Here is a 23,022-nt window from a genome sequence, read left to right on the forward strand (position 1 = left end):
CCTGCAGCCACCGCACTTCCGCGCCGTCCCACCCGGAGGTAGAAGGAAGTAACTCACCTTTCTCTGCTGCTTCTCCCAGGCAGGATCCAGCAGGAGATCCCGGTCCCAGTCGTCCTCCTGGGGCATGTACTTCTCATCATCGTCATACTGATCCATAGTACGCGTGTGTGTGTATGAAGCTTAATGTGTGTGTGTGCGTGTGTGTGTGTGTGTGTGTGTAGATGGAAGAGAGACGCGCTCGGCTGGTCTGGTCCGTCCCCCGGTTCCTCGGCGAGGTGATGTTGGCGCAGCGGTGTGTCAGCTCCGCTCTGCTCCGCGCGCTCACGTCGGTGTGTGGATGAAATTAACGGTCCACCCCCGGCTCCTCTCTCTCTCTCTCTCTCTCTCTCTCTAGCTCTCTCTCTCTCTCTCTCTCTCTAGCTCTCTCTAGCTCTCTCTCTCTCTCTCTGTTTCTCTCGCTCTCTGTTTCTCTCTCTCCCTCCTTCTTTTCCTCTTCCTCTCTGCGCTCTGCTCTTCGCCCAGCGGGAGAACAGCCACTCGTCGGTGGGCAGGTCCAGTGTCGAGGAGCGACAGACGCAAAAAACTTCGCCTCAGACAAATTGAATGGATCAGCGAGGGGAGGAGGGGGGGGCGGCGTGTGATTCGACGGCCCCGTGCCTCAGGACCCGTCCCCCCTTCAAGCGGATTGGCCGGTTCGCCTGTCAGTGCCGAGGCTTTGGCGTAGGTTGATCCGAACATCTTGACTGAGAGGATACTTAGGAAGCGGTGGGAGGCAAGCAGAGGCCCGTGGAGCCAAGTGGGCCCCCCGATGAAAGCATGTGGCCCCTGAGCTAAGGCTGACGTTTTTACATTCTACAGGTTCTCACAGATCCACTGCAGGTGGATGCACAACATGAATCTTGTATGTTAAAGGGATAGGTCAACCAAAAATGAAACTTTACTTTATAAATATAACGTGCCTCCATGCTGCTCGTGTGGTTTCATCCATGTGTCCCTAAGCCCCGACATTCATATTCGACTGGGAACGAGGTCATTTACACGTGTGGCTACGTCCGCTAGCTTAGCCACTTCTGGTTCATTTCTTAGGTCAACTATCCCTTTAATGTGTCTGTTTCACTTATACTTCTTTCCGTCCTTTACGTTGGGATGTTAGGGAAGACATCCACTAGAGGGCGCAAACACTCGAGCGAAGGTGAAGGTAGAACTATTGGCAACACTGCCCCCTAGAAGTTTCAGCGGTGCTGCTCCATTTGGTCCGTCTCTCGCCGTATCCGTGGGATTTCAGGAATGTACGAAGGCTCTGAAAATGGCTTTAATCACAAGTAGTTGACAGTTTAATGTGCTGAAAAAAATCATTTAGGACAATAACAGCAACATGGTGGTTTAATAAAACCACACATGAACCAGCTGACTGTTTATCCTGTGTGGAAAACCTGTTACTTTGGTAGTACAACACAAAGTATTAACTTGTGTATTGCTGTTTTCATTCATCTGTAATATACCGGCTTTATTTCTGGATAGTGGGAGGAAGTGAAGAGGCGTCGTCCATCTTTATTAAGTCCATGAAAGAAACCCATAAACAGGTGAAATTATTACCTCTTTGGCAGATGTGATAATAATCTAAAGATATGATATATAACAGTTAATCGTTCACATGAGCCACTTTCCTGCACTGAGGAATAATTACTTTCCCTTTACAATTACTCAGTTTGAGTAAAACATTTGAGTGTTTCCTTCCTCCTACAGACACCGCAGATGTCCATTCAAAAAGAGAAGTGAGCTCCTGTAAACATGTGAAGCGATGGCCAGGTCCGTCTGCCTTGTAAGGTAAACCGGCTCTCTCTATTCTCTCTCTCTCTGTCTCACACACACATTCACACAAACGCACACACACACATACGCAGAGAGCAGGAAAGATGCCGACACGGGATAGCCCTGACAGTCAGGAGAAAGTGGAGCGCTCTTCCATATATGGACAAACTTCCAACAGTGGATGTTTGGGAAAGTGATGTCACAGACGGGGAGCAGACTGCCAGCTCACTGCCTGCTCGCTGGTTAGAGGCGGCTGAGCAGAGGAGCTGCGAACACAGAGCGACGGCAGCTCCGTGGTGATGAGCGTCCACTGTACTGTCCTCCGATAAGACACCATTTATGAACTTATATGATAAGTCATGAATAACAAGATGAGAAATCATTTACTAATGCTTTTGTATATAGGCTTGACATTGGACTGTAACTTAAAGGTTCAGTGTGTAAAATTTAGTGACATCTAGTGGTGAAGGGTCACATTGCAGCTGAACACCCCTCACCTCTCCCTTCCCTTTCAAACAGGAGAGAGAACCTGTGGAAGTCTTCAGTTTTCATAAAAACTCAAAACATATGTCCAGTTTGGTCTATTGTAAAAAACATGGCAGCCTCCGTAGAGAGGACCCGCTCCCGATGTAAATATAAATTATTTAAATATAAAGTATGTATACAAAGGCTCATTCTAGGGTAAAGAAAATGATTAGTAAAATCATCCTCAATATTTTATTTTCAATTTCTACCAATAGATCCCTTTCACCTAAATCATATTATTAGAAATAGATTAGAAACAGCTGCAGGAAATCTGCACCAAAATCCATTTGTAAGTATGGTTTTAACAACCTGGCAACACAAATAGTGCTATAAAAGGATTATTAATAAATCAAAAATTACTTAAGCTTATAATCACAAAATGTTTCCAGGTTGATGACAGACGAAAACCAGAAGTAGCTGACAGGACATTGTTAGTAATTTGTCTGGTGATGTACTTTTCCATTAGCTAATTAACCTGCAGTCCTTTGAAAAACTAAGTGATTTATTAAATCTACTATTAAATTGTGTTAATTAGAAAACAACTGGCGATGTCTAACAAAGCTCACTATATGTGCTATTATTCTCATTTCATCATTCAAATATATAGGTTTCTGTCATTCTAGTTCTTTTCACACTGATCTTTGTTCAAGTGTTAGTTTTCCCAGTAAGTTTTGTTTTATTTAGTCATTTGATTATATAAAAATGGAGTGACAGGTCATGATTGACAGCCGAGACTGACTCCATCTTCCGTCCAGGATATTCTGGCTTCATTTTTGGACAGTGGGAGGAGGTGGAGAGGCATCGTCCATCTTTATAAACAGTCTTTGGGCTTGACCATCATTAGGCACTGAAAGTCAGGATGTCAGGGTATCGCCCAAAGTCAGTAGGATTTTGTCTGTATAAAGAATAAATGCCTGTTCCATAATTTCCTGGCAATCCGTCCAATATCAGTGGATACATTTTCAGTTTAGACCCAAGTGCTACATGGGCCAACTGACCTGAAACCAATGCTGCTAGCGTGACTAGAAATCCTTCTAAATATTAATTTTGTCTTCAATTTGTCGATTCTTTTTCTATCGTCTACGTCTTTCGTTAATTTCTGCAGCGTCCGTGATGTAATTTCAACGCACAGCCTGCAGGACCTGTTAAAACCTAAATCAGATCCACACAGAGCAGCACCAGGAGCTCTAATTGGCCGGCTGACAAATCATCCTCTCAAAGCGGAGAATGACGGCTTACTAAACGCATGAATCAACTCATTATAATCAACCACTGAAATGTGTATAATTGTTCTGGTGGCACACTCCAGTCTGCACGGCTCGGCCTGGGTAGACGGGAGAGTCTCTCCTCGGCCCAGCTACATGACGTCAACACGATACTATTCAGCAGAATCCCAGAATATCTGGGGAAGAGTCAGTGGTGCGGAGACGTTCAGCTCTGCGTTCTGAGGCCCGCGGGTCATGTGAAGAGCTGGTGCGTCGGCTCGCTCTGGTCTCTGGCAACTTCCCAAGGTATTCCAGTCATGTTGGGAGGGGAATTCTTAAATAGTTGTCCTCGCTTTTAAAGCTGAGCCATGTATGGGATAGTGCTGAATAACCTTGATAATCCCATTAAATTGTACATGTGTTTGGAGCTGTGGTGAAACAAGTCGAGCCAAAACACCATCTGGGACTAAGAGGAACATACAGTAGACATGGAATAAGGAATGTGACAACTCACTCTGCAAGGAGAGTTTAGCTCTTTTAGAAAATATCACAGCAGTGTGGAGGGGAACAGCTTCAACTGGAGGCTCAAGGGTCAAGGATCTCATTTAAAACTCCTAGAATCTTGGCTTCAGAAAACTCCACCGAGCTTAAACCTCAAAGTGTGTTTGTAGGTTTTTGTGAAGTACTACAGCAAATATAAAATGTTGTGTATCCCATAAATATCCCCAAAATGAAGCAGCTTTCTGATGTTATGCGCCAAAGGTTTGGAAACAAACTCCCACCACACATCAGATAGTTTTAACAAACAACGTAAGATCTATTTCTATGAGCATATCGCCTTTATTTTATACCTTTTAGTAGTTCTATGCTTTTACCCTAAGATTGGTTCATTGCGAACGTGTTCTTATTGATCTAACTTATTTCATGTCTGTAACTTTAGCAGAAAATAGTGTGTTCATGTCGGACCACAGCTCTCGATGTGAGAATCTGATTGAGAAGGTTTTTTTGGGCTTTTAAGAGGCTGAAAAAGTTCTGGTGTCACCTCAGAATCCAATATGATCCATCAGACTAAACCAGTGGACGACCTCAAGGGTTCCTCCCTGTTGAGAGTGTGACCTACAATAAGAGGGAGAACACACAACCTGCTAACCTTCCCTGAATAAATACAGATAAAAACCTCCATTGCTGCGTTCACTAATGAGTGCCAGTCTCCTCCGATGTGACACTTGAGCTCTGTGGGCAAACAAACGTGACTTGATTCCTTCTTCAGGGAATTTGTAAAATTCGACTCGACACACTTTTTGATTGATGCCCCAGCTGTAGAGCAGTATTGTTCCCTGTGAACGCAGCCGACTCTCTGCATCTGTAGCCTGTAATTAATCATTAAGCCATGTGCAGCCCAGCAGGCGCACTCCAGTCAGAATGTAAACAAGCCCGCAGCATACAATATCCCTATTTGAATACGTGTCCTGGGGGAGGGATGGGGGTTAAATGAAGGGTGTCTACTTCCTGCAGATAAGTGACAGCCTCACTGAGAAGTTCTAAGAAGTCGAGGAAACTATTTTGACAAGAGAGCTGTGCAAACAACTCGATTAACCCTCAGCTACATGTCTGCCTGCCCTCAGATTACCACTTCACCGCCATGGGCTGTGTTTTCTTTCGGAATCATTCCTCACGACTGCCTGTGAGTCTGCTTTGTCTGGCAGAGGAGGGCCGTCGTGCAGGTGGAGACAACGGGCATGGCAGCTTCCTCACAAACCAGTGACATCATAGACAGTCACCACGCTCCCAGGGAAACTGAGGAGGAGAGCGTCTCCGTCCATTTATGGTTGTTCACCTCATCGCAGGTCAATACCTTGTCTGGTGTTGTTTTACTTTAAAAAGGGCATTGATATCAACCCGTTTGACGTCAGAGCTTCATAACAAACACGCAGATATCGATCTAGTGTCAATTACGAGTTCAAAAGGAAACATGATGGGCACTGAGTTAGTTGATTAATCAATTGTTTTAGAATGAGATATATTTCAATTTATTTTTGTTCATCCAGAACAGTTTTGACAATCAGACAGAATATCTTGTTAAATGAGAACTTGGTCTCGTCATCTGATCAGAATGTTTTTATACCAATTTGCTCATTTGTTTCTTTTTTAAATCAGCTTTTCAAAAATAAAAGGGGTTTGTACAGAATCATCTTGTGTTGTGTTACAAATTAAATAACATTTGACATGTTCTAAGTTGTAAACACCACCCAGATAATCTGCTTTAACTAGACTTAATATGTCAAATGAATGATTGAACTTTAGTTGACAACCACCACCTGCTGCACTTTCTCTGTGTTCTGCAGCTTTTCAATGATATCACTTATTTTCCTCTGCAGCAAAGGTTTGACCAAACACTATGAAATTAATTAATTAGATTCCTCCAAGTCCAATTTTCCTTGTGATGATTTTGCTTTGTAGAATACAACATTTATTACCATCTATAATTCTCTGACAACTGAGGGATATAATTAGGAGCTTGAGAAAAGCAACCAAATGGACCTTGTTCTGTCAACTGATTGAAATAAATGTTTACACAGAGGCCTGAGACTTTGGGTATTTAATTATACGCATCGTCCTCATCCATCCAATTTTCAGAGGTGGATCAACTCTGAAAAGAAACTTGTTTATTTCTCACTAATGTTGAACTGTTCTCATGACATGAACTCCAGAAAATGTCCGGAAAATTGAGTTTGGACATTTTCCTGAGTTTGTCTTTCACAGCTAAACGCAGCAGGAGATTGTCCAGTTCAGACACGTTCACAACAACAAGATAATATCCAGAACACGTAGGCGAGGGGTGGAGCCTGGGTAGAGCAAGCAAGAGGCAGGCGATGACAGATAGATAGATTCCCCTGTAGAACTCATGAAAAGCTCTTGAACCTGGTTGTCTTTCCAATTTGACATCAAAGATGGTTTCTGGATTTAATCAATACAATATTTTTGCTCTGGTTGACAATGGTTGCTCAGGCGTCACGGCCAGATGAGCAGGCTTCACATTTACTTCACGGGAAGTTGAGGCTGTGTTGCCATGGCAACTTGGTCGTGGAGGCCCCGCATCTGCAATAAAAATGACTCGTGATAGAAAAAACATTTCATCACTCAAACAGTTTTGTGAATCAGCAAGTCCTCAGGAAGAAGACGGTGCGTTGTCACTGGAGAACAAATTAGTCTTTAATTGCAAGGAAACAAAAGCGAGCTGGCTTGTAATGGCGCCCAGGGGCTGGATAATGAGACAAAAAGAAAATTGGTATGCAAGACAATGAAAGCATCATTTCAATGCACAGATTAAACAAATGCTGCTCCTTAGGATTTCTATGGCGACTCAGTCAATTCTTCAGGCACCCTGAAGCAGTCACAGCCGAGAACCTCTTAAAAATGACAATAAGCTCAATCAGATTTACGCTCAGTGTGAAACCGTAGAAATTAAAACTCTGCAAAGCCTTTTTACTCAATAAGAGATTTTCGTAATGGTTGGAAAAGCTCCAAATCCTGGGAGGAGCTTTCTGCAACCACCAGAGCGTGACTGAGAAAAAACCCACTAACGCTGCATGAAAACAAATGATGAGCCATTGCAGTTCACTTAAAATACCATTGTTAGCAACAATATTTACCGTTTGTTTCATACTTCCCATCTTTTAACGTCATCTATGGTTTGACCTAAAGAACGATGACACTCAAATTCTTTTTGTTCTGAAACAAAAATTAACCACATCGTCTTTTTTTAAAAAAGTTGCTTAAGGTTTTCTGCTCATTAGCAGCACAAGCTCAAACGTGTCACATGACAACAAGACACAAAATGAAATCGCTGAGTTGTAAAAACCCATAGAAAACCCACTTCCAAATTAGGTCCGTTAACAAATGATTTCCTTCTGGGATGAAAAGAAAATAGTTCATTATGTTTTTAATTTCTTTTCTGAGGGTGAGGAGCCTGACTCTCCCTCTTCTGAGCCCTTGTGAGTCCGTTTCAGAGCCGGGCCTTTTCCTCTCTGTGGCCTGGTGTCTTCAGGCGTGACGTCAGTCTCTCCGTCGGATTCTGAGGAGACACACAGGGTCTCGCTCATGTATGAAGCCACAGTCCGGTGCTGCCCGTTCACTCCAGTGCTCCGTCGGCTCTTGGAGTTACGCTCTGCAGCTGCTGAGCTGCTACACGCCTCTCCACTGTCGGAGCTGTCCAAAACAAAGTCTGTCAGAGTCCTCGCTTCAGTCCTGTGTCCGTCCAATGTCCTGTCACTCCCCTCCTCATTCTCCTGACTTTCAGGGGTCATTACTGGGCTTGAACACACAAAGTCAGAGGGGCTCAGACATTTTTCCTCCTCTCCGTTGCCACCACTTTGGGGCTTGATTTGGAGAGATTTTTGTACTTCTGACGAGGAAGAAGACAGGTCCTCGAGGGAGATTGATGGGTAGCTGCAGGAGTCAATGGCTGAAAACAAAGCCTGTACAGACTCAGGTCGATACCCCGCTCTGGAGACCACACTCATGCGCCGTCGTCTCATGACATTGCGCCGCCTCACCGCGCTGCGCCGCTCCTCGTCATCACTGCTGGAGCTGGAAGTGGACGTGGAGGAGCTGGAGGCTCCGGCGGGGAGTGAAGGGGAGGAGGCGGGGCTGGACAGCGTGGAGTTGTCCCGGGGGCTGGGGGAGCGAGGCCGGGGCATGGGGTCCAGCCAAAACCCACTCGAGTCTGAGTCTTCGTTCACCAGAAAGCCGGACTGTGGCTGCTGATTCCTGCTGCGTCTCCTTGGCTGCTCCTCTTCCTCTTCCTCTTCCTCTGCCTCTGCCTCTGCCTCTGCCTCTGCCTCTGCCTCTGCCTGGGTGGGCTCATCCCCTCCTGAGGCCTCGGGTCCAGCCAAAGAGGAGGACGACGAGTTATCTGAGTCACTTGGCTGAACAGCAGGCGGGGCAGCGATAGGAGGCGCTGGCGTGGGTCGTGTAGTAGTGCGACGTCCGCGGGCGTGAAGCTGCATGATGGCCTCCTCACTCAAGTCGCTGTCGGAGTCTGAGCTCCAGCCCTCGATCTCTCGACGCACCAACGAGTCAAAGAACGCCATCATGCGCGGGTCCTCCTGGATGGACTGGCTGACGTAGTCATGGGACAGACCGCTGCCACTGTTGAGCACCAGGCTGATGTACTCCTCATGGGTATAGAGGCTACGGGATTTGTCCTCCACACGTCCCTCCAGGTCACCAAGACTCTCAGGCTGCTGGTAGGGACTCCACACCTGCATGGATGGAAAACAATGGTGGAATGAGAAGTGGAAGATACAAGGAACAGATTAAAAAGTTGGACGGAACGAATGAAAAATGGATGGAGAAACAATGAGAAGCCAGAAGGGAGAGGGTCAGTTTAAACTGTCTGTTCTTCTGAACACCTGGGCCTGTATCATCTTTCACTCTGTACAGTCTAATGTACAAAACAGAGCTTGTGTTACTGTACTGACACAAAAGAAAAAAAAGTCTTTGTCGTCTTCAATGGAAATAAAAAACGACTTCTTCTACTAAATGTAATTTTTGACAATGTTAATGTTGAATTACATATTCTTAGATTCCCACAGTTAATACAACACTGATCATTGCCTGTGGACTTCAGGGTTAGAACACGTTAAAATGCATTTCAGACATTTGCCAATCTGCCTATTTGAATAAATGTAATCTTGCATCGTTTACATTCATACTAGTTTCCTGTTCTGCTTTTGCATAAACACCATAAACCGTCCACAGACTAAAGAGCAAGAATCCAGGAGCAGAAATAGGAATCCTGTCACCTACAGGTTGTGTTTATACAAAAGAAATGAGGTACCGCTCATAAACACTGGTAAAAAAACATTCCAGAGTAGATATTTCAAATGGAGACACTATTTAGGCTATTTACCATTTAGACGTAAATAAACTTAAATTAAAACGACACCTAAAAGATGTTCATGTATTCACCTTCCAATTGATAGAAAGACTTTTGGGTCCCAGTGTTTCAGTTGGGTTAATGTGCTGATGTGAGGTATTTTATTTAACAATAATAACAAGGCTCCATCAGACTTTCCACTGTGTCTATCTGAACTGCCCTGAAAAGGACATCTGAGTGTTTGGGAACGATTACTGATAGTAAAACAGCATGTGTTACGTTTCCTTCAGCACTGGCAAAAACAGTGAGTCAGCCGAAAATTGGTGAGACGTGAACTTTAAATGTTCCCTGGATTATTTATAAGGTCAGGATCCGAACTGTGACTCAGAACTTGTACTGAATAAGACTCGTAATACATCAGTCGTGCTGTGATAAACCCTAAATTTAACTGTGTAATATATCAATGTTAGAGCATGGTCAGAGCATTGGGGCCAAGCAAAACAAAAACTTTTCATTTTAAGAATAAAGTCAAAATGTCAAGAATAAAGTTAACTCTTCTGGTCCATTAAAGGAGTGACTGACTCTGACCTCTTCTGTCTTTTTTTGCTTAACACTCAAATAGTCAACAGATAAACAAAATAAAACATGTTGTCTAATTAATCTTGAGCTACAGTTCAAGCTTTAGCTTTGATTTACTTTATAGGCGTATAAATCCATTTCCGTTTGACTCCGGTTACTTAAGCCTGCTGAGACTTTAGACCGACTGGCTCTGCATCACAGCCTGGCTCTGCTTTAAAAAAAACTCTCTGAGGAACCATCCCCGTCTCCCCATGACCCAGTTTCAGAAAAGTGACCAACATTATCTGTTACAGGCGGCAGTCAGTGGTAGAGGAAATCCGTCTTTGCTCATTCCCGGCTCCACAGGGGGAAGTCAGAGCTCGTTCAGTTGCCGAGTGGTGTCACTGGAGATCAATGTCTCACTTAGTGGCACATCTACTGTCTCAACAACTGAGGACACTGACAACCCAACGTTCGACAGTCCACTTAAAAAACTATTTCTCTAACCACAGCATCTAAAGTCCAAATCCATCTACTCCTGTGGCACTTTTAGATAAACCAAAAATACATATAACACATAAGAGAAAGGAAAGAGTGAAAAAGCATCATATGTGTCCTTCACTAACCTTGATGACCTTCTCCACACCGGACGAGCAGATCATGTAGGTGTGAGGGTTGAAGCGAACCTGGTTCACGATGGAGCGGTGGCCTTTCAGAATCATGAAAGCCCCGTTCACCACACGACCTGCGCCTCCTGAGAAGTAAACACACATCGCAGGTTTTTTTATTCAATGCGATACAGGCAGAATCAAAATAAATATAAACTCAGAGTCCCAGAAATTAAAAGATATACGGACGAGGATTCATGAAAAAGAAACACAAACATTCAACCTGTTTCTGGACCTGAGAAATGTGAAAAATACTGCTGGTGAAATTAAACAGTCCCAACAGCAGTAATGTAATCCTCAGAATATGCCATTAGTCTGACACAGAATAGGCCCAGTGAGTGCACATATTTTCAGTGTGAGTAACTCCGGGGAAAATAAAATCCAGAAATGTGTCAGGTGGTGCCACAGAGCTGCACACGACCACATTCTTGGATTGCTGCATTCCCCAAAGTAATTAGTACGAATAGACTTAATTCTTACGTTTCTCTGTATTTAAGCTTGATTTTTAGTTTGGTTTGAGCAGGTGAACACACTCAAACCTGACAGATAGTTCATGCAGTTTAATACAAATCATAATTAAGAGTTAAAATGGAAAGAATCATGCCTGGAAAATATATTGTGTCCAAATGAACTGAGGGCAAACCACAGTCTGGGCTGAGGCTCTTATGTTAAGAACACAGAGGAGTCTATTATGCTTCAGATTGTGGTTAAAACCTACAGCGACTGAAATCGGGTTTGTTTTTGCCTGACGCTGACGCCACTGAAATCTTTAACCTTGCAGCATGAAAAGGTCACGAAAACTCAAACAAGCTCCTTTTCAGTCATGGGACGTGTGTTGAGCAGCTCCACTGACGATGAACAGAGTGAACTCACACAAACCAGACACACAAAGGAAAACCAAGTGAAATATCCCACTATTCTTCAGAGTAGACACAAGAAAATGAACTGTCTGATGTTGGGATATATTAATGAACTTCTTTTGTCATGTGAAGTTGATTCATTGTGTGAGTACAGGGTTTCTAAAGGTTTTAACAAGTTAAAAGACTTCTTAAGACCACAATGAATGAAATTTCAAACCTTTGTAACGAAGGACAAGAAGGAAAATCTGAATCCCATTATCAGTTATGTATTCCCATAATTAAAGATAAGATTAAGTAAAGAATAAACCCGGTCGATAACTCACCTGCTTCTGGATTCTTTGGGATTCTCCACATGTAGAGGTTGAAGTCATCGGATCCAGACAGGATGTACTGCCGGGTCAAACAGGGATATTTACAGATTAGATTTTCTTTGACAACAGAAAAATAAATGTTTACATATATATCACAGTTCACAGTGGGGGAGGTAGATCCTTGGGTTGGAGGTCTTAGCAGATTAGTCAGTCTCATAACCTGCTCTTGACGTGACATGACAATCTGACCCAACACAGTTCCTGCTCCTTGTCTCAACCTTGGGAACAGATGGTTCCACTTAAACCTGTCGCCGACGGCAAGTTTGGACAGGTGGGTGACGTTTACTCTTATAGATACAGATGTGGTAAAGCAATTAGAAGAAAAACTACAATTACCAGCTCACAGTTGTACGTCTCTGCCTGTCGACCAGTTAAAGGTCCAGTGTGTTAAAGTGATCCATTTAATATAAAATAATCCTAGTGAGGTTTTCACGAGTGTGTGATCATCTAAATTGTTGTTTTCTTTACCCTAGAATGGGCCTTTATATTTAAATACTTTATATTTAAATACTTTATATTTAAATACTTTATATTTACATCGGGAGCGGTTCCTCTCTACGGAGGCCGCCATGTTTTGTACAGTAGCCCAGACGGGACAAACTAAACATCTTTTGAGTTTTTATGACAACCGAAGGCTGCCACAGGTTCTCTTTTGTGTTTGGAAGAGGAGGGTGAGGTGAGGGGTATTCGCCACTAGATATCACTAAATTCTACACACTGAACCTTTAATTTTCCGACCGTAGACTCTATATAAAGATGGACGACATGACAGCTCGCCAAAAGTGAAGCCAAAACATCCTGATCGCAAACCTGGTGGCTGTGTCCGCCTGCAGCATAACCCTAACCCATAAACCACGCCTCCTCCATGTTAGCAGATGGGACATAAAGAATTTTGAGTGTTTAAAGCAGCGTCTTGTGCTGTTTAGTAATTTGTGAGTTTAACTCTTTGACCAAATTCAACTCACATTGACAATTGAGTTAATTAGCATTGGGTGGGAGGTTGATTATGCAGTCAACTCTCACAAACATTAACTTATTATATTCATGTGAAGAAACCAGCATATTTTCCTTTTAAGAAAAATACATTTACCTGCCTTATCCTCCTCTGTTCTGCATATTTCCAGAATGTTTTTTGAGCCTTGTTTGACCATCTGGATGCATATTTCTGTTAAATCATGTGGATTTGTTTTGAGGCACCGTCTTGTGGGCTGACATCGTGTCAAGATGTGGAGTATTTTTCTGCCAATGATTTAAACAAATGTCTTCAATTTCCATCTGCAAATATTCTGCTGGTCTCTGTGGCTGCATTTATCTTTTTTCTACCCCCCTTATTCTAAATGGTTTGTGTGAAAAATAGCAATATGACTTCATCTAAAAAAATTTCTGCAGCGATAATAAAAAATCCTCAAACTGCAGCTCAGACCAGTTCAGCTTCAAGACACATGAACCCACTCTGATGTAAACACCTGTGTGCTCAGCCTCAGGTTCCCAGAGGACACGTCAAGTAGGAATGTCACACCAGGAACGCCCTGGCTTCTTTCCCTTCTATCAATTCCATCTGATATAAGCTCCCACTCTGCACCACGGCGCTCGCACCATAGTGAGAGAATCCTCTAGTAGTTGTGGTTGTGTGTCTGTATAAAGAGGTTTGTGAGAGTGTTGTGAGAGCAGGGCTGAGAATTCTGGATAAAGCTCCTTCTTAAACAAATGAAATGATCTCACAGCTTCTCCTCTTCTCATTTCCTCTAAACTCTACTACTATACCTGACATGTACTTTCTTATATATTGGCATGAAGGTCCTAATGGTTCTTGATTTGAGTTTTTGTATTAAACTGGATGGGCGGGTCTCAATGCCGCTAAATATTTCTCACAACCCCTGCAACGGAACTGTAGGCGGTTTTTCACTGCCCATAAATGTTTATACAATATGTTGAGGCAGCAGGAGCAGGTGGTATGAATGAAATTATCACAAGATACGTACAATAAGTCTGTGTAGTATATTGCAATATAGTATTTTTATAGAATATGTATGTAAAATAAGTCTTTTTGGCTAAAATCTTCACATTGGTGCAAAAAAATCCTAAAAAACATGAAGCAGTCCTGTTACAATATAGTCTACATTTCATCCAGATATATTAAAGAAACAGCCACTGGTATAAACACTGTGGTGTAATCTTATCATGTCATGTTTACTCTGTGTGGTCATATTGCTCAACTTAACTTCAAAGCATCAGTCCAGTTTTTTCTGGCTCTTCGCAGCCATGAAGTCTTGAGAAATGTCTCATGCAGCTTTAAGTGTATCACTAATAATAAATAAACCTATTATTTAATGTAAAATCACCAGCAGGACAAGATGTTAAAGAAGAATTCCATGTTAGTGACCACACCAGACATCAGTGCTGGGTGTAGTTGGATGTGCCCGGTTTCATCTCTTACCACAAGCACCAGTGATGTCACAGCGCACACACACGCTGCAGTGCACTTCTACATTAAGAGTTTGAAATGGTATCAGGTTACACTGCATGGGCCTGTAATCTGGAATAACATCAGGCTTGGGTCGGGCTTGGATATAAAAGAACTGAACGCCTGTCGGGTTCGGGTCGGTTAGTTTTCTCTGGGGCTCGGTCGGATTCAGACAGAAAAGAATTGGGGCCCCGAGCTGGACGCTAATCTACATCACAGTGAGACGTTTACCTTGATTAACAGAAGAGTCGAGAGCTGATCATATTTGAACACGGTTGCACGAGGGATGTTAATTCATATTTCTCATCTAATACACAAGTAAACCTCAAAAGCTCAACAGCGCCTCCGCTGGTAAGGTAAAGAGATTAGAACCAGCAACCTCCTTCTCCAGTCCTGACCTGCTTCTGGAACCTTTAAACCACCTCCTTCCCCTCCTGTAGGGAGGATCACCTTTAAGCCCCCGTGAGCTCCAACGACACCCGAGGATAATGTTAACATAACAAACATGACTGCGGAGTGATGTCATGTCTGAGGAGGACCACTGGGAAAACCACAGGCTGAACATAAGGAATTCTGGCATTTATCCACAACTCATCATTCCCAGTTTCACAGACATAACTGGTATATTCTTCTATTTCTGTTCTATTTATTGATCCCACATGTTCCCAATATTCCTCTTAAGTTGACTTTAAAGTGAGCAGACATCAAACATCTCCAGCGTCTGACATCATTTCCATTTTGCTGTGTCTGCTTTCTCCGACAGAAGCCAAATCCCACTCTTGGGAGCAATACGTTATATTTTAAGACCTCTTGTATAACATTTCACATTCTCCTTGATATAAAATTTGATGTATACAGAACATGTTATCTTAAAAAGATATCTTGAATATCTTATGTATCACGGTGATCACGTTTTTTTTAGCCAAGTTTCTAGTATATTCTAATAGTAGTTATCTTAGTGGCTGTAGTACTTTTTGCTTTATTTTCACATTCATTCATCTGACGACCGACCTGATCTTTGTCGCCGGCGAAGCAGCAGCTTTTCATGGTGCAGGAATTGAAGTAGCCCTGGTTGTCGAACTGGTAGCTCGGCAGGCGGGAGTGCAACTCGTAGAGGACCGGCGGCAGGCGGCGGCGCAGCGCCAGCAGCTGGGTGCCGGTGCTGTTGAAGCGAACGCTCATGGCGCTCTGCAGGGACATGTTACCTCCATAACGCAGAAGCGAGCTGAGGAAATAGACGGAAAAGAAAATGTCAGATGTTGGTTAGACCGATCCTCGTGTGACCAGACAGTTCGGTGTTGTTTTTAAAGCTGTGGACGGACATTAGTTGGGTATTTGCTCCAATGTTTTACTTTTACTCCGAAGCACTTTTAACAAACAAAATAAATAAATGTCAGACCGTGCAGCTGACATAACATCGCCATCAGAAAACTGCAGCATAGTGCAAGATTAAATAAGTGTTTCATCACAAAGGCATTTCATTGAAACTTCTTCATCTGTTTTTAATAGTAATAACAGACATTAAGTGACTAACAGTGAACATTAGCTCACAGCAGAGACAGAGCCAACAGTGGAGGACGAGAAATGACTCAGTGCTTACTTTAATTTAAAGAGCCGTCATTCATGTACTAATAACTTAAACCTAAGCAAACCTGAGGATGTGTAAACACACTCGCCGCAGCTCAGTGTTTTCACAGAGTAATTTTATTGGTGTAAAGATTAGTTGTGTTTTTCTGAGATGATGCTGCAGTTGGCCGAGGAGCTGCAGTGCCGAGTGTAACAGTAGGCCAACGGCGCCACCCAGTGGGGAGAGGATGTTTGTTCCTCGCAGGGTAAACACACAGATCAATAATCTTTGTTAGGACGATCATGACTCGATCGAATAGAACGTGAACGACAGGCCAAAGTCAAAATGAAGAATCTAAATGACAAAGTGACCCAACTTCTTTATCGACACAGAACATACAAATGTTTAAAATGGATCCTCTTTCATTTTAGAGAAATTACATTTCAGTAATGTACATCTTTTATAATCACTATTTTATTGGATGTGTAAATATTGTGTATTTTTCTTACTATTGAATAAAACAATTGAAACAAAGAGTGAAACAACAATGTCCATTATATTTTTAATCTTCCCACATTTCCACCCATTTCCAAACTTCTACATTGAGATGGATAAACAGCATCTTAAATTTAAACAACCTCCAAAAATGATTCTCGTCCATTTTACTCCCTCAGTGGCTTTTACCGTTTTATTATTTCTAATAATGCTTACAGCTCTTCTTGTTTTTATTATCTCTGCGGCTTATTTTAGTGCGGCTGTAACAAACAGCAATTTCCCCACAGGGAACAATAAAAGTTTCATCTTGTCTTAGAAATTGGGTCAAGAGATAGAAAGAGAAAGAAAAAACAGACTCCAACCTGCGCGGTTTGCGGATGTCCCATAATCCAACTCCCTCCTTGGAGTTGGCGGTGGCGAGCAGCCTCGGCTCCACAGGGTTGAACATCACGCTGTGGAAGGCTGAGGGGTAGCTGGCCAGGCAGAACGGCTCTACAGGAAGAAATTAAAAGGTAAACATGAGAATTGCATGATCACTAAAAGAGATGGATGCTTGTTTTGTTCAGATCTTTCATTATGTAATGTCGAGGTTTTGCATTCCAGCTGCAGTCCTGCTGTTAAACACACTGTCACTGTTAATAACCTAATAACAAATACATCTATATTTACTTTGGTGAATCCTATAGAATGAATAATATTTTGAACCAGGCTCATCAACACCGCCATAAAAAGCTGCTGGTGGAAATAGAGAAGATATTGCTACTTGATGTATTATTAGTCCAACGTGGTCACAAGGAAGAAAGATGTGGACATCATGAAAGATGATCCAGCTGCATATTTAAAATCTCACTAGGTCCGATCATGAATTACTCTACGAACACAATTCAGCCCAACAAGATATGTCTGGGCCTATGAACAGTTTTTTAACTTTACAAAGAGACAAACTTTTATTTCAAGTAATCTGTCCAATGTGATGATTTGTTGATTTTCTTTGTTTTGTTTAGTGAATATCTCTGGTTTTGGGCATAACTTAACAATAAATAATCAATTTTATCAATAATTCAATAAATAGTTGCAGCCCTGCACAATATAGACTGTAAAAAATATATTTAAATTTGATGTTTCGGTTTAATCTTGTTTTGTTTTGTTTTTCAACAGAAATTAGGGCATGAGGGTAAAGGGCATCACTGTTGGAAGTGCATGTTGTGTAATTTGGAAAATGCTTTAATTCCTCATGTATTTCAGCTTTAAGCACAAACATTAACAGCAGCATCATCAAGGCACTGGAGCGAACATGGCTCCTCCACTTACCTCCGTGTGGCGGCTCGCGAGTGTCCCAGATAAGAACCCGTCCGTCGTCAGATGAGCTGGCGAACACGTTGTCGTTCACCGGGCTGACGGACAAACTGTACACGGCATCGATGTGCAAGAACACGTTCAGAGTTTCCCGTCTGTGTGGAGGCAACATCCATCAACACATACACATTTATGACGTTTATAAAAATGTTTTGATTCTACAATACTGAATAGTTTGTACCCACCTCTCCACATCATGGAGAATGACTTGTTCATCATTTCCTACAAAACAAGCAAACAGAGAGGTTGTGAGGTGAGTGAAGGACAAATACAACTTTCTAATCTTAGCTTCTTCCTCGGGTGTGTATCAGATTGTGAGGTGACGTAGTTATTCATTTATTAGTGGACAACTAAAGCTTCACAGCTCTGTACAGATTTAAAAAGCAGCTTGACAGTGGACAGTCCCTTTATAATTCAGCAGCTGCAGCTTTTTGGAAAATGTTCACTTTCCCATCCATAATTTACACTCAGGAGTCAGGACCATCACGTGCAATGAGCTAATGACACGTTTTCTGTTTCCCCCGGTACTGTTACCCCTTTAGATTTTATTTCACTGCTCTGAACCTGCACTTTCTAATGTGGTGTCATTTGCTGCAGCTTTGTTTTTGCAGCACACAAGTGACACAAGTGTCTAAAGTTTTATCATTTCGTCAGATTCACATTTTACCTGCAACCCTCACACTGATAATTCGCCCACAACACTTACATTTCCTGAACAAGGACTAAAAAATAAAAGAGGAAAAGCTTTTCTGCCTGTTGTGAAAAAGTCAGCAGAGATCAGACAGAGTTTTTTTCTCATTCTTACCACCAGAGAAGACCTTGTGGTTGCTGCTGTCGAAGGCCAGGCAGAAGATGTTAGACAGATGCTCCCCCTTCAGTTTCACAGGCTTGGACCGAGCATGAAGGGATTGCTCCATGTGCCACAGGAGAACCCGGCGGTCGTCTCCTCCTGCAGACGAGCAGAAATGTAGTTAAACCAACTTCACAGGAAAACAAAAGCTTTCCATCAAAGACTCTCACAACACTGTCCAGCCACTACAATGTGATGATTTGCTGCTTTTCTTTGTTTTGTAAGTTTCAGTTTTCCCAGTTTAAAAGGAGCCTGGTTTTCTTATCTGAATTAAAACTGAAGATGGAGCTTGTTGTATGTGGTACTGAGGCTGATCGTTTCATGGAGCCGGACCAATACGAACCTTTAGGGGCCAATACCGGAAATTCCAACACCAAAATATATATTAAAAAATAGAAATTGGCAATGATTCCCAAGATGTTGTTGTCAAACACTAATGACAAAGAAATGTGATTGAGGCTTGATACTTTAACCATTAATTAAAAATAACTGTAAATAAAGGAAAACACAAATACGGCCGGGCTACATCTATTTAATTTGTAGTATTGGGGAGAATAAAAAGTGAGAACTGAAGAAAATGTTGGATGTGCAAAATGAGTACTTAGAAAACAACCCCTCCCAGTTTATACCAGATGTCTCAACTTGCTCAGAGTTTGTCTATTCCTGATCACTTCAAGATCTTAGAAAGTTTTGGGGTGACACACACACAAAGGATGTTTAAGATCTTCCCACAGATTTCAGTGATGTTCATGAAGTATTTAGTGGTTTGCGCAGTTTCAGCTTCTTGACCAGCTGCAGGACATGCGCCTCCTCCCTGTGGAATCCATTTATTTCCCTGTATCGTGCAACTCGCTGCCACACACAACCCCAAAGCACAACATTTCCTCCCCCTCCATGTTTTACAGTTGTCAAAGGGGGGGGACGAGGTCACAGTCCTGACTTGGTGCACAAACTTTTGCACATTATGCAATTACTGCATAGCTTTAAAAAAAATGGGAAGTGAGAGTGTGGTCAGATTTGAATTAGGGATTTTTATCATTTAATATTCACCCTTTTCACATTCTATTTCAACAAAATGTGCAATCCTCATTTCCTGTGCTTCTTTACATGTGTTCACACTGATCTGGTGCATCTATCAGCAGGGAAGGAGAAAATCTGTATAGATTTACATGTTAAATATAGGTGAACTGCAGGTCTATGGTGCCCAGCAGAACCCTGTTTATATACAGTCTATGGCTGAACCCTGTTTATATACAGACTATGGCTGAACCCTGTTTATATACAGACTATGGCTGAACCCTGTTTATATATAGTCTATGGCTGAACCCTGTTTATATACAGTCTATGGCTGAACCCTGTTTATATACAGTCTATGGCTGAACCCTCTTTATATACAGTCTATGGCTGAACCCTCTTTATATACAGTCTATGGCTGAACCCTCTTTATATATAGCCTATGGCTGAACCCTCTTTATATACAGTCTATGGCTGAACCCTCTTTATATATAGCCTATGGCTGAACCCTGTTTATATACAGACTATGGCTGAACCCTGTTTATATACAGACTATGGCTGAACCCTCTTTATATACAGTCTATGGCTGAACCCTCTTTATATACAGTCTATGGCTGAACCCTCTTTATATATAGCCTATGGCTGAACCCTGTTTATATACAGACTATGGCTGAACCCTCTTTATATACAGTCTATGGCTGCTACACTGTTTATATACAGTCTATGGCTGAACCCTCTTTATATACAGTCTATGGCTGCTACACTGTTTATATACAGTCTATGGCTGAACCCTCTTTATATACAGTCTATGGCTGCTACACTGTTTATATACAGTCTATGGCTGAACCCTCTTTATATACAGTCTATGGCTGAACCCTCTTTATATACAGTCTATGGCTGAACCCTCTTTATATACAGTCTATGGCTGCTACACTGTTTATATACAGTCTATGGCTGAACCCTCTTTATATACAGTCTATGGCTGAACCCTGTTTATATACAGACTATGGCTGAACCCTGTTTATATACAGTCTATGGCTGAACCCTCTTTATATACAGTCTATGGCTGAACCCTCTTTATATATAGTCTATGGCTGAACCCTCTTTATATACAGTCTATGGCTGAACCCTCTTTATATACAGACTATGGCTGAACCCTGTTTATATACAGTCTATGGCTGAACCCTCTTTATATACAGTCTATGGTTGAACCCTGTTTATATACAGTCTATGGCTGAACCCTGTTTATATACAGTCTATGGCTGAACCCTGTTTATATACAGTCTATGGCTGGACCCTGTTTATATAGTCTATGGCTGAACCCTGTTTATATACAGTCTATGGCTGAACCCTCTTTATATACTGTCTATGGCTGAACCCTGTTTATATACAGTCTATGGCTGAACCCTGTTTATATACAGTCTATGGCTGAACCCTGTTTATATACAGTCTATGGCTGAACCCTGTTTATATAGTCTATGGCTGAACACTAGGCCACATGATTGTTTCTTTAATCCTCTCGGGAACATAAATAGCTTTGTGATATCGGGGGGTGGTGGGGGGGGGGGGGTGAAGAAGCCATGATTTAGACTCATCACCGGGGTAATAAAGGTGCTGCTCCGCGGGCACGGGGCTCATGTTGTGGGGCTGCCATATGGGACAGGTCTGCTGCTGCCCCCCCTCCTCCATGAGCCGTTTGGTTTGACGTTAGCACGTTAGCACGGAGAGGGGAAAGCGCTATGCTAACCTAGCTTAGCCCCGGGGGGGGCAGTGCAGCGTTTCAGCTGACTGCCAGGCTAGTTAGCGTTAGCATGCTAACACTACAACAGTGTAAGCTAGGGGCTGAGGGAGAGGATTTGTCAACTTACCGGACACCAGCCATTCGCCGCCGTTGTTGGAGAACTCAATGGCGTTGACGCAGCCGAAGTGTCCGAGCATGTCCTTCTTGAAGAGGCTGGTGCAGCCGGACAGCCGCCGCCTCTGGAACTCCTCCTTCAGCAGCGGCTGGCCGGTCAGCTCTCTGCGGGACAGAAAGCCCACCGAGGAGCGCATACCGCAGCCCCGCAGCTCCTTCATCTCCTCCACGCAGGAAGAAAGAAAACACCGGAGAAAGGGATGGACCGAGGGAGGCTCGTGTTCGCGGCCCCGCAGCCTCGACACCTGCTCGTGTTGTGGGGTGGATGTGGCGCTCGGCTGGGTCTACATCATGGAGGATCCCCCGCTGTCTGGCTGCTGTCGACGTTGTTCCGCACCTCCTCTGAACCTCGGGTCGGTCCCAGCAGCTTCCTGCTCCGGCGGAGGATGTCTCTCTCTCCCCCTGTCTGCCGCCCAGCTCCACCGGGGGGAACCGACTGTACCGGCAAACTGTAGTTTAATGATCCGGGGTTGAATCAGGCAGAGCCGGGGAGTTCGAACAGGAGAGAACCTGCTGACAGGAGCATTTACCGTTTTAACTCCAAACAACAGGGATAAACAGGTCATCCTACCTGGTTTATCTGCAGGGAAGAAAACACGTCCAATAAACCTGTAAAATTCAATTCAACTAGGAAATAATATTCATTATGAGAAAGTGTTTTTATTGTTTTTAAATAACTTGGATATTTAAATTTGTGCAACTTGATTTGTTTGATTCCTCTGCAATTCAGCGAACAGTCACTTTTGTACTCAGCCAGGTTTTTTAATGACTACAATGACCAAAGGTACAGATTTAGTAACGTGTCCAATCTTTTTTGCACATGCTACCATTACAGTTTATTATATAATCTATTTATGGTGGAGAGTGAAGTTTGAAACCTTTGCGTTCATCCTACCTGGTTTATCTGCAGCGAAGAAGACATGTTCAAACAAACCTGTTGTAATTTTGCACAATATTACATTTAAATTAGGAAATAATATGTGGAAATAAATTGTATTTTTTTTATTAGTATGTTATAGTCATTTCACCAGGGACAACAGTTATTAAGTACTTGTACCTGAATTTTTACTTTTGTGTTATAAAACATTTCTATTTCTCTGCAATTCAGGGAAAAATCCGACAAGTTACGTTGCTGATTTAAGTTACCAAAACTAGCAAGTACAGATTTAGTTGGATTCTCTGACTTTTGCATGAGCCAAAATTAGTTTAATTAATTTCTATTTTTATCTCCATGAATGTTTATTTTTAATGTCTGCTAGCTGTTGCAGTTACAAAATCTAAATTTGTATTAATTTATTTGCTTGTTTTTAGTGGTTTAAAAAAAAAAATCCTCTTAAAAATAAAGCGGAAGAAGACATGCAATAATAAAAATGCAAATAAAAAAGATCCTTTAAAAAAATAAAATCCCCTTCAGCCTATAACACTATTTTCATCCAATTATTAAATATGAGACTGATTCTAGTAACTAACACGTGGAAATA

At 42.5% G+C, this 23,022-nt stretch overlaps 2 protein-coding genes across 8 annotated transcripts in view; both read right to left on the reverse strand.

Annotated features, from left to right (window-relative positions):
- actn1 (actinin, alpha 1) overlaps positions 1-547 on the reverse strand; it is a 51,137-nt gene extending 50,590 nt beyond the window's left edge. Inside the window, exon 1 of one of the 5 annotated variants that reach the window (XM_034577316.1) lies at positions 58-545. In XM_034577316.1, coding sequence (XP_034433207.1) covers positions 58-156 — 99 coding nt within the window. In that variant the 5' untranslated portion in view covers positions 157-545. Of the gene's footprint in view, positions 1-57 lie in introns of all 5 variants that reach the window. The other 4 variants (XM_034577315.1, XM_034577318.1, XM_034577317.1 and 1 more) reach the window with 4 other exon arrangements.
- Positions 548-6,730: 6,183 nt separating this feature from the next.
- On the reverse strand, positions 6,731-22,386 carry dcaf5 (ddb1 and cul4 associated factor 5). Of its 3 annotated transcripts, none has more exons than XM_034577327.1 (10): positions 21,495-22,386; positions 18,568-18,711; positions 17,948-17,984; positions 17,718-17,857; positions 16,769-16,898; positions 15,356-15,569; positions 11,833-11,899; positions 10,608-10,735; positions 8,384-8,806; positions 6,731-8,344 (listed from the first exon to the last, which is right to left on the reverse strand). In XM_034577327.1, the coding sequence occupies exons 1-10, from the start codon at positions 21,700-21,702 to the stop codon at positions 7,478-7,480; spliced, it is 2,358 nt and encodes a 785-aa protein (XP_034433218.1). In that variant the 5' UTR covers positions 21,703-22,386; the 3' UTR covers positions 6,731-7,477. The 3 variants fall into 3 exon arrangements, with proteins under 3 accessions (XP_034433218.1, XP_034433219.1, XP_034433217.1); XM_034577328.1 differs by having other exon boundaries at positions 6,731-8,341; positions 21,495-22,385; XM_034577326.1 differs by having other exon boundaries at positions 6,731-8,347; positions 21,495-22,383.
- Positions 22,387-23,022: the final 636 nt, after the last annotated feature.

This window comes from Hippoglossus hippoglossus, chromosome 22 (genome assembly GCF_009819705.1).
Source record: "Hippoglossus hippoglossus isolate fHipHip1 chromosome 22, fHipHip1.pri, whole genome shotgun sequence".
NCBI classification, from domain to species: domain Eukaryota; kingdom Metazoa; phylum Chordata; class Actinopteri; order Pleuronectiformes; family Pleuronectidae; genus Hippoglossus; species Hippoglossus hippoglossus.